Here is a 16,727-nt window from a genome sequence, read left to right on the forward strand (position 1 = left end):
GATTAAAACCTACGGCACTGAAAAACAGTATTTATAAAAGGATAAAGAGAAAATAATAAATAAAGCAGAGAAGCAAAAAGTTCTGAAATGTAAACAGAACAAAAAACCTATAAAGAACAAGATCAAGAAAAATAATTAAAAAACATAGACTATTAATCAATTACCTGTGTCCCAGCATCTAGCTGCCTTAGAGACCAATATATAAATTTTACAAAAGGCTGATGAAGTTTGGCATTCACAAATGGCATCCACTGTAACTGCTCTGTAATCACAGGCAAAAGCTAAAGATAAAATGATGGAAGATACAAAAGCACAGTAATTTTAGATGTATGAAATCAAATACCACAATTTTCCAAAAATTATCCTTTTTCAAAAGAAAAAGAGTTCTCTAACAAAAACCCTCACTTTGAAACCATAAGCAACACATGTAGAAATATATATTTGAAAATTTAAATACATATATCCCTTAACCCAGCAGCAGTACACTAAGATTTTAAATGAGATGAACCTATACAAACATATTATCTGGATTTTAAAAGATTAAGTAATTTTAAGATACACATGTAACCACTAAAAATTATAATGGAATCTGTTATTTTATTTAGATGATAAAAGCGGATTACAAAAACACAAGTGTAATATGATGCCATTTATGGTTTACATTGAAAAAGATATATGAAAGAATATTTTTAAAAAATACTATAAAATTTTAGCAATTGGGGTAATACTTTCCTCTTAACAGGTGTGACTTGCATAAATAATAATAATTAATAAAGTCAATTTGTAAAAATAATCAAATGTTTAAAAAAGATGTCTATGGGGCATCTGGGTGGCTCAGCTGGTTAAGCATCCTACTTTGGCCCAGGTCATGATCTCATGGTTCGTGAGTTCAAGCCCTGCATCAGGCTCTGTGCTGACAGCTCAGAGCCTAGAGCCTACTTCTGATTCTGTGCCTCCCTCTCTCTCTACCCCTCCCCCACTAGTGCTCTGTCTCTGTCTCTCAAAAATAAAAATATTAAAAAAATTTTTTTTAATTTTATTTATTTTTTTTTTCCAACGTTTATTTATTTTTGGGACAGAGAGAGATAGAGCATGAACGGGGGAGGGGCAGAGAGAGAGGGAGACACAGAATCGGAAACAGGCTCCAGGCTCTGAGCCATCAGCCCAGAGCCTGACGCGGGGCTCGAACTCACGGACCGCGAGATCGTGACCTGGCTGAAGTCGGACGCTTAACCGACTGCGCCACCCAGGCACCCCTAAAAAAATTTTTTAAAAGATGTCTATGAACACTGCTTCAAAAATATGTCATTTTGCTAGAAAACGTCAAGACCACAAAGATATATTCTAAGCCTTTGATGGAATCCTACTTCTGGTATAGTAGCCTAAGAAAAACACCTAAAATACACCCCTTCTAAAGCATATGAGGTGCTTCAAAAATGTAGAAGTATCTTAATTACTTAGCAATAGGGAAATGGTTAACTCGAACTCCACACCCAAAAAACAAATAATCCAGTGAAGAAATGGGCAGAAGACATGAATAGACACTTCTCTAAAGAAGACATCCGGATGGCCAACAGGCATATGAAAAGATGCTCAACGTCGCTCCCCATCAGGAAAATACAAATCAAAACCACACTCAGATACCACCTCATGCCAGTCAGAGTGACTAAAATGAACAAATCAGGAGACTACAGATGCTGGCGAGGATGTGGAGAAACGGGAACCCTCTTGCACTGGTGGTGGGAATACAAACTGGTGGAGCCGCTCTGGAAAACAGTGTGGAGGTTCCTCAAAAAATTAAAAACTGATCTACCCTATGACTCAGCAATAGCACTGCTAGGTATTTACCCAAGGGATACAGGAGTGCTGATGCATAGGGGCACTTGTGCCCCAATGTTTATAGCAGCACTTTCAACAATAGCCAAATTATGGAATGAGATTAAATGTCCATCAACTGATGAATGGATAAAGGAAGTGTACTTTATATATACAATGGAATACAACGTGGCAATGAGAAAGAATGAAATATGGCCTTTTGTAGCAACGTGGATGGAACTGGAGAATGTTATGCTAAGTGAAATAAGTCATACAGAGAAAGACAGATACCATATGTTTTCACTCTTATGTGGATCCTGAGAAACTTAACAGAAGACCACGGCAGAGAGGAAGGGGGAAAAAAAAAGGTTAGAGAGGGAGGGAGCCAAAACATAAGAGACTCTTAAAACCTGAGAATAAATTGAGGGTTGATGGGGGGTGGGAGGGAGGGGAAAGTGGGTCATGGGCATTGAGGAGGGCACCTGTTGGGATAAGCACTGGGTGTTGTATGGAAACCAATATGACAATAAATTTCATATTAAAAAAAAAGTGTATATCCACTCTGTGGACTAAAGATTATAAACAAGAAAAATATTAATAATTAAGTAAAAACAATAAAAGCTAGGATACAAAGTCATATGTAATTAGACCACAGATATGATCAATAGGTACAGAAAATAAACATACGAGTTTGTAAGGACATATGTAGCCTTTCACAGTACCATCTAGACACTACTGACTACTTCCTCTTTTTGAAATACTCATTGGCTTCTGTGACACCAATTTCTCCTAGTTTTCCTTCTACTTCTCTAGTCACTATCAGTCTTTCTGGCCGGTTCATCTTCACTCACTTGGTCATTAAATGTTGGCGTTCCTCAAATTCAGTATTAGCCAACACAGACTAATTAGCCCATACAAACTAATGACTCCCAAATTTACATATCTAGCACAGACTCCTCTTTGTGTTGAGCTCTGGTCCCTTATATTGATGTCTATCAGACACATCCATTTTGGTATCTCGAACTCAGCTTGTCCAGAACTTACCAGATTAAGGAGGCTCAAACCCAGATGTACTCCAATATTTCCTATTTTGAGAGAATGCTACTGACATTCATCCAGTTGCAAAAGTCAGAAACCTGGGAACCAACTAGACACCTCAACTTATATACTAGATCCATTACGAAGTCTCATCTGTTTTACCTCCAAAATATTTTCTCAACAGTCTACTTCTAATTCCATAACCATGATTCTAATGCAAATTACTGTCTTAATTCATCTGAACTACTTAAGACTTTCCTAACTGTTCTCCAGCATCTGCTCTGGAGCCTTCACTGCAGTGAAGGATCTTCAAAAGCATAAATCTGATGCTATTTTCTCCTTAAAGATCTTCAATGGTTTCCTACTAGTCTTAGTTATTATTTTCTGGAATGAAATTTCAAGCAACACTGAAAAATTAGACACCTCAAGGAGAAATGTCTAAACTGTATGTTTATGGGTGAATGGAATTTAATAACTATTCACTATCTTAAGTAAAATCTTCTATACTTAATCCCCTTCACCCTATATTTTAATATGAGATTTAAAATTGGTAAATAATCAAAGTGATTTGGGGCACTTGGCTGGCTGAGTTGGTAGAGCACGTGACCCTTGATCTTGGGGTTGTGAGTTCAAGCCCCAAGTGGGGAAGAGGGGGAGGAGAAGGAAGAGAAGTATCATCATCATCATCATCATCAAAGTGATTTTTTTCAGAGTGAAATCTTTCAAATGAGACTACACATATGTAGGCAAGATAGAGTACACAGAATTACCTATAAAGCATTTTTGCCACACAAATTACATAATACCAAAAAGAAGGATGCAGAAAAATTAAGAATGTGAGATACTCAACTGAGCTCTTCCACAAACTACCATAAAAATGGGAGGCAAGAAGGATGGTGGAGAAAGTGAAGTATCTTAAGTTTAAAGAGACTCGACCAAGACAACCACAACGGCCTGGTTATATTTCTATTTTTGTTGTGGTGGTGAATTTTTTGTTAATACGTTTATTGAGACATAATTCATACACCATATAATTCACCTATTTAAAGTGTACAATTAAATGATTTTTAGTATATTCACACAGTTGTAAAACCATTATCATAATCAGTTTTAGAACATTTTCATCACCTACTCCCAAAAAACCCTAACCATTAGCAGTCATCCCAATACTGCCCCAACCACTGATCTGCCTTCTCTATATAGATTTACCTATTCTGGATTTTTCATATAAATGGAATCATACAATATGTGGTCTTTTGTGACTTGCTTCTGTCACTTTGAATATTTTCTTTCTTTTTTTTTTAAGGTTTGAGACTGGGTTCATTTGTTGTTTTTTTAAATGTTTATTTGAGAGAAAGAGAGAGAGAGAGAGAGAGAGAGAGAGAGAGAGTCAAAGAGAAAGGAAAACAGAGGATCTGAAGCAGACTCTGTGCTGACCAGAGAGAACCCAATGCAGGGCTTGAACTCACGAACAGTGAGATCACGACCCGAGCCTAAGTCAGACACTTAACCAACAGAGGCCACTCAGGCGCCCCTACTTTCAATATTCTCAAGGTTCATTCATGTTGTAGTATGCATCAATACAGCATTTCTTTTTACCACCAAATAATACTCCACTGTATACATAGACCATATCCATTTATCCACCGATGGACACTTGGATTGTCCACTTTTTGGCTATTATGAATCACGCTGCTATGAACATTCCTGTACAAATATCTGTGCGTACATATGCCTTCATCTCTCCTGTACATACCTAGGAATGGAAATGCTGACTTACATAGTAATCTATGTTAAATCTTTTCAGGAACTGCCAGACTATTTTCCAAAGGTGCTACAGTTTTATAATTTCACCAGCAGTACAGGAGTTTCAATTTCTTCATTTACATTTTGGTCACAATTAAGATTACCTAGTTTTTTGTTTTTTAATTTGCCATCCTAGTGATGGGATGTGATATATCAAAATGGTTTTATTTGCATTTCCCAAGTTAGTAATGTTGAGCATCATTTCATGTGCTTATTGACCAACTGTATATGATTTTTACAGAAATGTCTACTCAGATCCATAGTGCATTTTTAATTAGGTTTTCTTTTATACTACTAAGTTGTAGGCTTTTTAAAATATATTTCAAATGGAAGTCCCTTATCAGATATATGATGTGAAAAATACTTTCTCTATTCAGTTGAATTGTCTTTTGACTTTCATGATGGTATCCTCCGGAGCATAAAAGTTAAAAAGAAAAAAAAGTTTTGTCTTAAATTTCATTTTTATTAGTTAGAATTTTCTCAGCAATGGAGGTTTTTTTGTCTTCTGGTTTGGTCTTAACAACAATTAACATTTATTGAATATGTGTTTTTATCAGGCACTATAAGAAGCTAGGACTGTAGAGTTGTAGAAGCCAAATTTGTTGGCAAAACTCCAAAGATCACCATGCTTCAACCCTGCTTTCTTTTCCCACTACTGCCCATTACTTTCTTCACATCTGGTATTCCAGCCATCCAGACCTTCTGTAAATAACTAACATACATTGCTCTTTTCCCCAATTCCATGTTTTCTTTCATGTTATTTCCATATACCCTTATTACTAAGATAAGATGAGCAAAACTGAATGTATTTAAGGTGTACAATGTGATGTTTTAATATATGTATACATTGTGAAATAGCTACCACAACCAAGATAATTAACATACCCATCATCTCACACAGTTACCTTTTATTTATTTTTGGTGGTGAGAACACACTTGAGATCCTAACAGGTCTGAGGTGAGATCTCACTGTAGGTTTGTTTTAATCTGTGCTTCTTGCTCTCAACAATAGCCAAATTATGGAAAGAGCCTAAATGTCCATCAACTGATGAATGGATAAAGAAATTGTGGTTTATGGTTTATATACACAATGGAATACTACGTGGCAATGAGAAAAAATGAAATATGGCCTTTTGTAGTAACGTGGATGGAACTGGAGAGTGTGATGCTAAGTGAAATAAGCCATACAGAGAAAGACAGATACCATATGGTTTCACTCTTATGTGGATCCTGAGAAACTTAACAGAAACCCAAGGGGGAAGGGAAGGAAAAAAAAAAAAAAAAAGAGGTTAGAGTGGGAGAGAGCCAAAACATAAGAGACTGTTAAAAACTGAGAACAGGGGCGCCTGGGTGGCGCAGTCGGTTGGGCGTCCGACTTCAGCCAGGTCGCGATCTTGCGGTCCGTGAGTTTGAGCCCCACGTCGGGCTCTGGGCTGATGGCTCGGAGCCTGGAGCCTGCTTCCGATTCTGTGTCTCCCTCGCTCTCTGCCCCTCCCCCGTTCATGCTCTCTCTCTCTCTCTGTCCCAAAAAAATGAATAAAAGTTGAAAAAAAAAATTAAAAAAAAAAAACAAAACAAAAAACAAACTGAGAACAGCTCTCTCTCCCGGGTATCTCACCGCTGCATCAATGCAGTTAGGCATCAGCAAATTAATGAGAGGAGAGAGGAGGCCCCTGCTCTTAGGCACCCGCAGGAACTTACTCCAGCTCCAGACACACCGTAAACACTTTCATCTAACGGAAGATAAGCTGTGAAATCGGATTTCTGAACCACAAGACACTTGTGTAAAAACTGCATTCCATGCCAGGCCTGAAATGTTCCAAAGCTCAGTTCGTATTTTCTTTTAGAAATTATTTTGGCGAGGAGAGAGGGAAGATGGCGGCGTAGGAGGACGCTGGGCTCAACGCGCGTCCTGCTGATCACTTAGATTTCACCTACATCTGCCTAAATAACCCAGAAAACCGCCAGAGGATTAGCAAAACGGAGTCTCCGGACCAAGAGCAGACGAGAGGCCCACGGGAAGAGGGTAGGAAGGACGGCGAGGCGGTGCGTGCTCCACGGACTGGCGGGAGGGAGCCGGGGCAGAGGAGCGGCTCGCCGGCCAAGCAGAGCACCAGAGCCTGGCTGGCAAAAGCGGAGGGGCCGGACGGACTGTGTTCCCACAGCAAGCGCGACTTAGCGTCTGGGAGGTCATAAGTTAACAGCTCTGCTCGGAAAGCGGGAAGACTGGAGGACAAAGGGAGGGAGAGCTGCTGAGCCCCCGGACGACAGAGCTCAGTTTGGTGGGGAACAAAGGCGCTCGCCAGCGCCATCTCCCCTGCCCATCCCCCAGCCAAAATCCCAAAGGGAACCAGTTCCTGCCAAAGGGAACTTGCTCGCTCCGCGCAAACACCCAACTCTGGGCTTCTGCGGAGCCAAACCTCCGACAGCGGATCTGACTCCCTCCCGCTGCCAGAGGGGCCCTCCTGAAGTGGATCACCTAAGGAGAAGCGAGCTAAGCCTGCCCCTCCTGCCCCCGTGCACCTTGCCTACCCACCCCAGCTAATACGCCAGATCCCCAGCACCACAAGACTGGCAGTGTGCAAGTAGCCCAGACGGGCCACCCCACCCCACAGTGAATCCCGCCCCGAGGAGAGGGGAAGAGAAGGCACACACCAGTCTGACTGTGGCCCCAGCAGTGGGCTGGGGGCAGACATCAGGTTGGACTGCGGCCCCGCCCACCAACTCCAGTTATACACCACAGCACAGGGGAAGTGCCCTGCAGGTCCTCACCACGCCAGGGACTATCCAAAATGACCAAGTGGAAGAATTCCCCTCAGAAGAATCTCCAGGAAATAACAACAGCTAATGAACTGATCAAAAAGGATTTAAATAACATAACAGAAAGTGAATTTAGAATAATAGTCATAAAATTAATCGCTGGGCTTAAAAACAGTATAGAGGACAGCAGAGAATCTCCTGCTACAGAGATCAAGGGACTAAGGGACTAAGGAACAGTCACGAGGAGCTGAAAAGCACTTTCAACGAAATGCAAACCAAAATAGAAACAACGACAGCTCGGATTGAAGAGGCAGAGGAGAGAATAGGTGAACTACAAGATAAAGTTATGGAAAAAGAGGAAGATGACAAAAAGAGAGATAAAAAAATCCAGGAGTATGAGGGGAAAATTAGAGATACACTAAAAAGAAATAATATACACATAATTGGTATCCCAGAGGAGGAAGAGAGAGGGAAAGGTGCTGAAGGGGTACATGAAGAAATTATAGCTGAGAACTTCCCTGAACTGGGGAAGGAAAAAGGCATTGAAATCCAAGAGGCACAGAGAACTCCCTTCAGACGTAACTTGAATCGATCTTCTGCATGACACATCATAGTGAAACTGGCAAAATACAAGGATAAAGAGAAAATTCTGAAAGCAACTAGGGATAAACGTGCCCTAACATATAAAGGGAGACCTATAAGACTCGTGACTGATCTCTCTTTTGAAACTTGGCAGGCCAGAAAAGATTGGCACGAGATATTCAGTGTGCTAAACATAAAAAAATATGCAGCCAAGAATCCTTTATCCAGCAAGTCTGTCATTTAGAATAGAAGGAGAGATAAAGGTCTTCCCAAACAAACAAAAACTGAAGGAATTTGTCACCACTAAACCAGCCCTACAAGAGATCCTAAGGGGGATCCTGTGAGACAAAGTACCAGAGACATCACTACAAGCATAAAACATACAGACATCACAATGACTCTAAACACGTATCTTTCTATAATAACACTGAATGTAAATGGATTAAATGAGCCAACCAAAGACACAGGGTATCATAATGGATAAAAAAACAAGACCCATCTATTTGCTGTCTACAAGAGACTCATTTTAGACCTGAGGACACCTTTAGATTGAGAGTGAGGGGATGGAGAACTATTTATCATGCTACTGGAAGCCAAAAGAAAGCTGGAATAGCCATACATATACCAGACAAACTAGACTTTAAATTAAAGGCTGTAACAAGAGATGAAGAAGGGCATTATATAATAATTACAGGGTCTATCCATCAGGAAGAGCTAACAATTATATATGTCTATGCGCCGAATACCGGAGCCCCCAAATATATAAAACAATTACTCAGAAACATAAGCAACCTTATTGATAAGAATGTGGTAATTGCAGGGGACTTTAACACCCCACTTACAGAAATGGATAGATCATCTAGACACACATGGTCAATAAAGAAACAAGGGCCCTGAATGATACATTGGATCAGATGGACTTGACAGATATATTTAGAACTCTGCATCCCAAAGCAACAGAATATACTTTCTTCTCGAGTGCACATGGAACATTCTCCAAGATAGATCATATACTGGGTCACAAAACAGCCCTTCATAAGTTTACAAGAATTGAAATTATACCATGCATACTTTCAGACCACAATGCGATGAAGCTTGAAATCAACCACAGGAAAAAGTCTGGAAAACCTCCAAAAGCATGGAGGTTAAAGAACACCCTACTAACGAATGAGTGGGTCAACCAGGCAATTAGAGAAGAAATTAAAAAATATATGGAAACAAACAAAAATGAAAATACAACAATCCAAACGCTTTGGGACGCAGCAAAGGCAGTCCTGAGAGGAAAATACATTGCAATCCAGGCCTATCTCAAGAAACAAGAAAAATCCCAAATACAAAATCTAACAGCACACCTAAAGGAAATAGAAGCAGAACAGCAAAGGCAGCCTAAACCCAGCAGAAGAAGAGAAATAATAAAGATCAGAGCAGAAATAAACAATATAGAATCTAAAAAAACTGTAGAGCAGATCAACGAAACCAAGAGTTGGTTTTTTGAAAAAATAAACAAAATTGACAAACCTCTAGCCAGGCTTCTCAAAAAGAAAAGGGAGATGACCCAAATAGATAAAATCATGAATGAAAATGGAATTATTACAACCAATCCCTCAGAGATACAAACAATTATCAGGGAATACTATGAAAAATTATATGCCAACAAATTGGACAACCTGGAAGAAATGGACAAATTCCTAAACACCCACACACTTCCAAAACTCAATCAGGAGGAAAGAGAAAGCTTGAACAGACCCATAACCAGCGAAGAAATTGAATCGGTTATCAAAAATCTCCCAACAAATAAGAGTCCAGGACCAGATGGCTTCCCAGGGGAGTTCTACCAGACGTTTAAAGCAGAGATAATACCTATCCTTCTCAAGCTATTCCAAGAAATAGAAAGGGAAGGAAAACTTCCAGACTCATTCTATGAAGCCAGTATTACTTTGATTCCTAAACCAGACAGAGACCCAGTAAAAAAAGAGAACTACAGGCCAATATCCCTGATGAATATGGATGCAAAAATTCTCAATAAGATACTAGCAAATCGAATTCAACAGCATATAAAAAGAATTATTCACCATGATCAAGTGGGATTCATTCCTGGGATGCAGGGCTGGTTCAACATTCGCAAATCAATCAACGTGATACATCACATTAACAAAAAAAAAGAGAAGAACCATATGATCCTGTCAATCGATGCAGAAAAGGCCTTTGACAAAATCCAGCACCCTTTCTTAATAAAAACCCTTGAGAAAGTCGGGATAGAAGGAACATACTTAAAGATCATAAAAGCCATTTATGAAAAGCCCACAGCTAACATCATCCTCAACGGGGAAAAACTGAGAGCTTTTTCCCTGAGATCAGGAACACGACAGGGATGCCCACTCTCACCGCTGTTGTTTAACATAGCGTTGGAAGTGCAAGCATCAGCAATCAAACAAAAGGAAATCAAAGGCATCAAAATTGGCAAAGATGAAGTCAAGCTTTCGCTTTTTGCAGATGACATGATATTATACATGGAAAATCCGATAGACTCCACCAAAAGTCTGCTAGAACTGATACATGAATTCAGCAAAGTTGCAGGATACAAAATCAATGTACAGAAATCAGTTGCATTCTTATACACTAACAATGAAGCAACAGAAAGACAAATAAAGAAACTGATCCCATTCACAATTGCACCAAGAAGCATAAAATACCTAGGAATAAATCTAACCAAAGATGTAAAAGATCTGTATGCTGATGGATTTAAAGATGGAGAGACATTCCCTCCTCATGGATTGGAAGAATAAATATTGTCAAAATGTCAATACTACCCAAAGCTATCTACACATTCAATGCAATCCCAATCAAAATTGCACCAGCATTCTTCTCGAAACTAGAACAAGCAATCCTAAAATTCATATGGAACCACAAAAGGCCCCAAACAGCCAAAGTAATTTTGAAGAAGAAGACCAAAGCAGGAGGCATCACAATCCCAGACTTTAGCCTCTACTACAAAGCTGTCATCATCAAGACAGCATGGTATTGGCACAAAAACAGACACATAGACCAATGGAATAGAATAGAAACCCCAGAACTAGACCCACAAACGTATGGCCAACTAATCTTTGACAAAGCAGGAAAGAACATCCAATGGAAAAGAGACAGTCTCTTTAACAAATGGTGCTGGGAGAACTGGACAGCAACATGCAGAAGGTTGAAACTAGACCACTTTCTCACACCATTCACAAAAATAAACTCAAAATGGATAAAGGACCTGAATGTGAGACAGGAAACCATCAAAACCCTGGAAGGGGAAAGCAGGAAGACCTCTCTGACCTCAGCCATAGCAATTTCTTACTTGACACACCCCCAAAGGCAAGGGAATTAAAAGCAAAATGAATTACTGGGACCTTATGAAGATAAAAAGCTTCTGCACAGCAAAGGAAACAACCAACAAAACTAAAAGGCAACCAACGGAATGGGAAAAGATATTTACAAATGACATATCAGACAAAGGGCTAGTATCCAAAATCTATAAAGAGCTCACCAAACTCCACACCCGAAAAACAAATAATCCAGTGAAGAAATGGGCAGAAAACATGAATAGACACTTCTCTAAAGAAGACATCCGGATGGCCAACAGGCACATGAAAAGATGTTCAACGTCGCTTCTCATCAGGGAAATACAAATCAAAACCACACTCAGATACCACCTCACGCCAGTCAGAGTGGCCAAAATGAACAAATCAGGAGACTATAGATGCTGGAGAGGATGTGGAGAAACGGGAACCCTCTTGCACTGTTGGTGGGAATGCAAATTGGTGCAGCCGCTCTGGAAAGCAGTGTGGAGGTTCCTCAGAAAATTAAAAATAGACCTACCCTATGACCCAGCAATAGCACTGCTAGGAATTTACCCAAGGGATACAGGAGTGCTGATGCATAGGGGCACTTGTACCCCAATGTTTATAGCAGCACTCTCAACAATAGCCAAATTATGGAAAGAGCCTAAATGTCCATCAACTGATGAATGGATAAAGAAATTGTGGTTTATATACACAATGGAGTACTATGTGGCAATGAGAAAGAATGAAATATGGCCCTTTGTAGCAACATGGATGGTCCTGGAGAGTGTTATGATAAGTGAAATAAGCCATACAGAGAAAGACAGATACCATATGGTTTCACTCTTATGTGGATCCTGAGAAACTTAACAGAAACCCATAGGGGAGGGGAAGGAGAAAAAAAAAAAAGGAAGTTAGAGTGGAAGAGAGCCAAAGCATAAGAGACACTTAAAAACTGAGAACAAACTGAGGGTTGATGGGGGGGTGTGAGGGAGGGGAGGGTGGGTGATGGGTATTGAGGACGGCACCTTTTGGGATGAGCACTGGGTGTTGTATGGAAACCAATTTGACAATAAACTTCATATATTGAAAAAAAAATAACACTGATGCAGTGGCAGAAACAAAACAAAGCATAAGGCGGGGGTGGGCGCCTGGGTGGCTCAGTCAATTAGGCGTCTGATTGCTGATTTCAGCTCAGGTCATGATCTCATGGTTTGTGGTACTGAGCCCTGCACTGGACTTCTGCTCTGTCAGGAGCTTGGGAATCCCTGCTTGAGATTCTCTCTCTTCTCTCTCTGCCCCTCCCTTGCTCACTCACTCAGTCTCTCTCAAAATAAAAAATACATATATAAATACATAAATAAATAAATAAGAAAGGATATGGGCTTAATTACACAAAAATGTAAAACTTTTATACAACATAGACTACTACTCATTCTAAAATTCATATGGAATCTCCAGGCACAGTGAACAGACAAAAAACAATCTTGAAAAAGAACAAAGTTGAAGGTCTCACACTTCCTGATTTCAAACTTGCTGCAAAGCTACAATAATCACAACAGTGTCATATTCACACAGAGATATAAAAACCAATGAGACAGATAGCCCAGAAATAAGCCCTCACATACATGGTGAAATAATGTTTGTCAAGGGTGCCAAGACCACTCAATGGGGAAAAGGACAGTCTCTTCAACAAATGGTGAGGGGAAAACTGGATATTCACTTGTGAAAAATGAAGTGGACCCTTATCTTACACCAGAGACAAAAAATTAACTGAAAATTAATCAGAGCCTTAAATATAACTAAAATTGGACTAATTTCTAGAAGCATTACTTGGCTTATGGCACTTTTCTTCCACCTTCAAAGCTAGCAAACATGGGCTGAGTCTCTGACCTGTTCTTCTGCTTTGTCTAGTTAAAAACTCACATGACTACTGGACCCACTCAGACAACCTGGTCAATCTCTATTGGAAAGTCAGCTGATTAGCAAACCGTAATTCACTTCTGCCATATAACATAACATATGGAAAGGTTCCAGGGATTAGCATATGAGTATCTTGAAAGCCATTATTCTGCCAAGCAGAAAAGGCATTTAGAAGAAACATTTTAGTTACGTAAAGATGAAAACTGGAAATAATTCTGTCAAATGAAACCCTAGCCAATATTTAACAATTATATAATTGTTTCTGAAAACACTAAACAACTTCAGATGTCTACTCTTCAAAGTTTTAATATATTTCTTGTAGAATATAGTTGTCAACCTCTAATGACCATATATACTAACTAGAAATCATGAGTACTAATATCCAAATTAATGTCTGTAACTTAAGAAAATGGTCATTTCTTTTTGTTAACGAGAAGCCCCTTATAAATAGACTTTTCATCCCTTCATGACAAGAAGTAAAACAAAATTATTTTAGTGGAAATCATGTGTTATCAATCAGGAATTGTTCGTACCACTGATCATTTGCCTAACTCTAGTATACAATTATTTTGCCATTTCTGGATTAAGATGTTAACTTCTAGTCTCTATCTTTAAAAAGAATTCCCATTATTTTAAGAAAAATAAAAGTATGAATTAATTTTAATTAAGTCTGAAATGAATCTTTTCAGAACTATCGGTATGGTCAATTTTCAATCAAAAATATTTTCAATATTTTTTCCCTTATAACATATACAATAGGCTTTCCAGTATTGATCTTCATAAGTCATATATATCAAATCAAGAAACAAACCTTTATACACTTCTCCTGAATATCATTTCTCTGAGTAGCAAATTTCAGTAGGGGCTTTTCACCATCCATTCCAGATTCTTCGCTTTTTAATTTACTAAGGTGGTGATCTGAAATCCAGTCCATGAAGACAGTTAAAAGTTCATAAACTTGTGCATTAAGTGGTACCTATATGTAAAAAATTAAACCAAACATATATTTCAGTTCACAACCTGATAAAATTTCAAAGACAAGTTTTAAATTTGGGGATTATAGAAAAAGTTACCTAAAGAATGCCATTAAAATATGTATTGAATGACAAAGCTTCTCCAAACAAAGGAAATTCCAAATCAAACACTTACATTTAACGTAAGAAACAAGTTAAATGATGGCTGAGACAAGGGGAGAAAATTCATCTTAAAAATGAAATTGAAAGAACTTTGCCTTATTACCAAAAAAAGAATTTTCATAAAAATTCTTTACCTAAGTTTGATAACATAATAAAATTGGCCTTAACTCAAAAGTACCATCATAGCTAAAATATTTTAATAAATTTAAAGATTTAGAAAGTTAAAAAAATTTCCACCAAAGAACTTCGTATTTTCTTCTTCCCAAAAAAGTTGTTTCTTTGTTATTATAACATTCTATAAACAGAATATGAAAATTTTCCTGGAAATCCTCCTCTCTGAGAGTCTATCAAAGCGAAGTAAAGAACAAAATGCCAGAAAAATTAATAGATTCAATTACACTGATTTTAGTATTCCTTCAAATCACTTTTAGTCCATTTAATTCTACATTTACCACACATCTACCTTAAATAGGGAACTACACTAGATTTAGTTTTTTGGAAATCTGAAAAGACAAAGAAACAAAAGCAAATAAATAAAAAAGTAACATTAAGCAGACAGCAATCTATAAAATCAGAATGAGATTAGAGTTACATTATTCTGAACGAGTAATTTTAACCTGTTTTCTTCAAATGGAAACTTTAGATAACTTCAGTCATCATTAAGTACCAAGTAGAAATAAAACTGAGTTAATACAACATGGAAGGCTGTATAAGAGGAAAAAGGACAGAGTGGGGGTATGAAATATTTCCATTTACAACCACAAAAAATATTTCTGAACATATGTGCTGCCTGGCAGAGGGCAGTGGCAGGCCAGGGCAGTGGCAGACAGGGGCAAGTCCTATTTGTAGAGGAAATCGTAGTTCCAGGAGGTAGAGAAGGTAGATCTTAGGCCCAGAGACTTCAGGAAAGATGTGCAGGTTGGTGCTATACCCTCTGTGCAATCTCCTTCAACCCACCTGGATGGAACCCTGAGGGCGTGGGCCAGCATGATGACAAAAATGTGGTTACTAACCTCATATGTGGCCTCTACCTCCTGGTGGCAGAATTCCTTTACAGTGCACCCACCTTCAATGAAGTGCTCATACTACAGGAAGCCTGAGGTGAACAGTTGCAGGTAGACTAACAGAAAGTCCAAGGTCCTCTGGTTATTGAAGGAGGGCAGCAAGTTGGCTACTTAGGTCTGCTTCTCCATCTGCTCAGTTAGGTCTATAAACATGGTGTGGAAATCTTCAACTGTGAACAGTGAAGCCCTGGGAAACCAGGTCTTCTTTGATCTTGGCAGATACGGGCTTGAACTGCTAAAACTCCCTGCTGACATCCAGCAGCATTTCCACGTGGAGAATTCAAAACCTCGATAGAAGCTGTTCATATAAGGGCATCTGGGTAGCTCAGCAGTTAAGTATCCCACTTCAGCGTAAGTCATGATCTCCCAGTTTGTAGGTTTGAGCCCTATATTTGGCTCTCTGCTGGCAGCACGGAGCCCACTTTGGATGCTCTATCTCCCTCTCTCTCTCTGTCCCTTCCCTCTCTCAGAAATAAATAAACATTTAAGAAGAAGGAGGAGGAGGAGGAGGAGGAGGAGGAGGAGGAGGAGGAGCAGCAGCAGCAGCTGCTCACATAAAGCCTGGTCTTGCAGATGTATGAGAACTTTTGGTGGAGGTGCTCGATCTTCCAGTGATAGATGTCATCCAGCATATTCCCTGCATAGGATAGTGAGTTCTAGTAGCTCCAAGAAGAGAAGGTTCTGTATAGCAATCTTTTGCTGAATTTGGTCCTGAGTCATGATGTCTTCATCATAAGCCAGACAGTTAACACCTTCGGAGTCACACTGCCCAATGGTGGCTCCTGATTTTACTACTCAGATTCCACAAAAATCTTTAAACAGTGCTGTGTTCCCACTTTATGAAAATAAGTAGAGGATTTATAAAAATTATTAAAAGCCCACATTGAGATATCACTACTCACCCACCGAAAAGGTCAAAATGAAAAAGACTGAAAACAAATGTTGGCAAGGTTGTGGAGCAATCACAAAATTCATAGGAGTATAAAATGGTACAACAGCTTTGGAAAACTGGCAGTTTCATGAAAAGTCAAATATCTATGACCCATAAATTCTGGCCTTAGTTGTATTTCCAAGATGAATGAAAACACATGTCTGCTAAAAGCCTTGTACACAAATATTCTTAACAGCTTTATTCATAATAGACAAAAAATAGAAATAGCCCAGGTGTCTATCAACAGAAGAATAAACAAATTCTGTGATACAGTCATACAATGGAATACTACTGACCAACTACAGAGGAACAAACTATTGATACACCCAATGTTGTAATGAGTAAAATAAGC

At 39.0% G+C, this 16,727-nt stretch overlaps 1 protein-coding gene and 1 pseudogene across 4 annotated transcripts in view; both read right to left on the reverse strand.

Moving 5' to 3' along the window:
• Positions 1-16,727, reverse strand: part of CCDC138 (coiled-coil domain containing 138) — a 139,048-nt gene that overhangs the window by 80,038 nt on the left and 42,283 nt on the right. For all 4 annotated transcript variants that reach the window (XM_043553176.1, XM_043604768.1, XM_043553175.1 and 1 more), the window contains 2 exons: positions 14,056-14,220; positions 165-281 (listed from right to left, as the gene is read on the reverse strand). In XM_043553176.1, the coding sequence (XP_043409111.1) occupies positions 165-281; positions 14,056-14,220 (282 nt within the window). The remainder of the gene's footprint in view (positions 1-164; positions 282-14,055; positions 14,221-16,727) is intronic.
• LOC122466882 lies at positions 15,116-16,419 on the reverse strand (annotated as a pseudogene).

The sequence above is a fragment of the Prionailurus bengalensis genome, chromosome A3, assembly GCF_016509475.1.
Source record: "Prionailurus bengalensis isolate Pbe53 chromosome A3, Fcat_Pben_1.1_paternal_pri, whole genome shotgun sequence".
NCBI classification, from domain to species: Eukaryota; Metazoa; Chordata; class Mammalia; order Carnivora; family Felidae; genus Prionailurus; species Prionailurus bengalensis.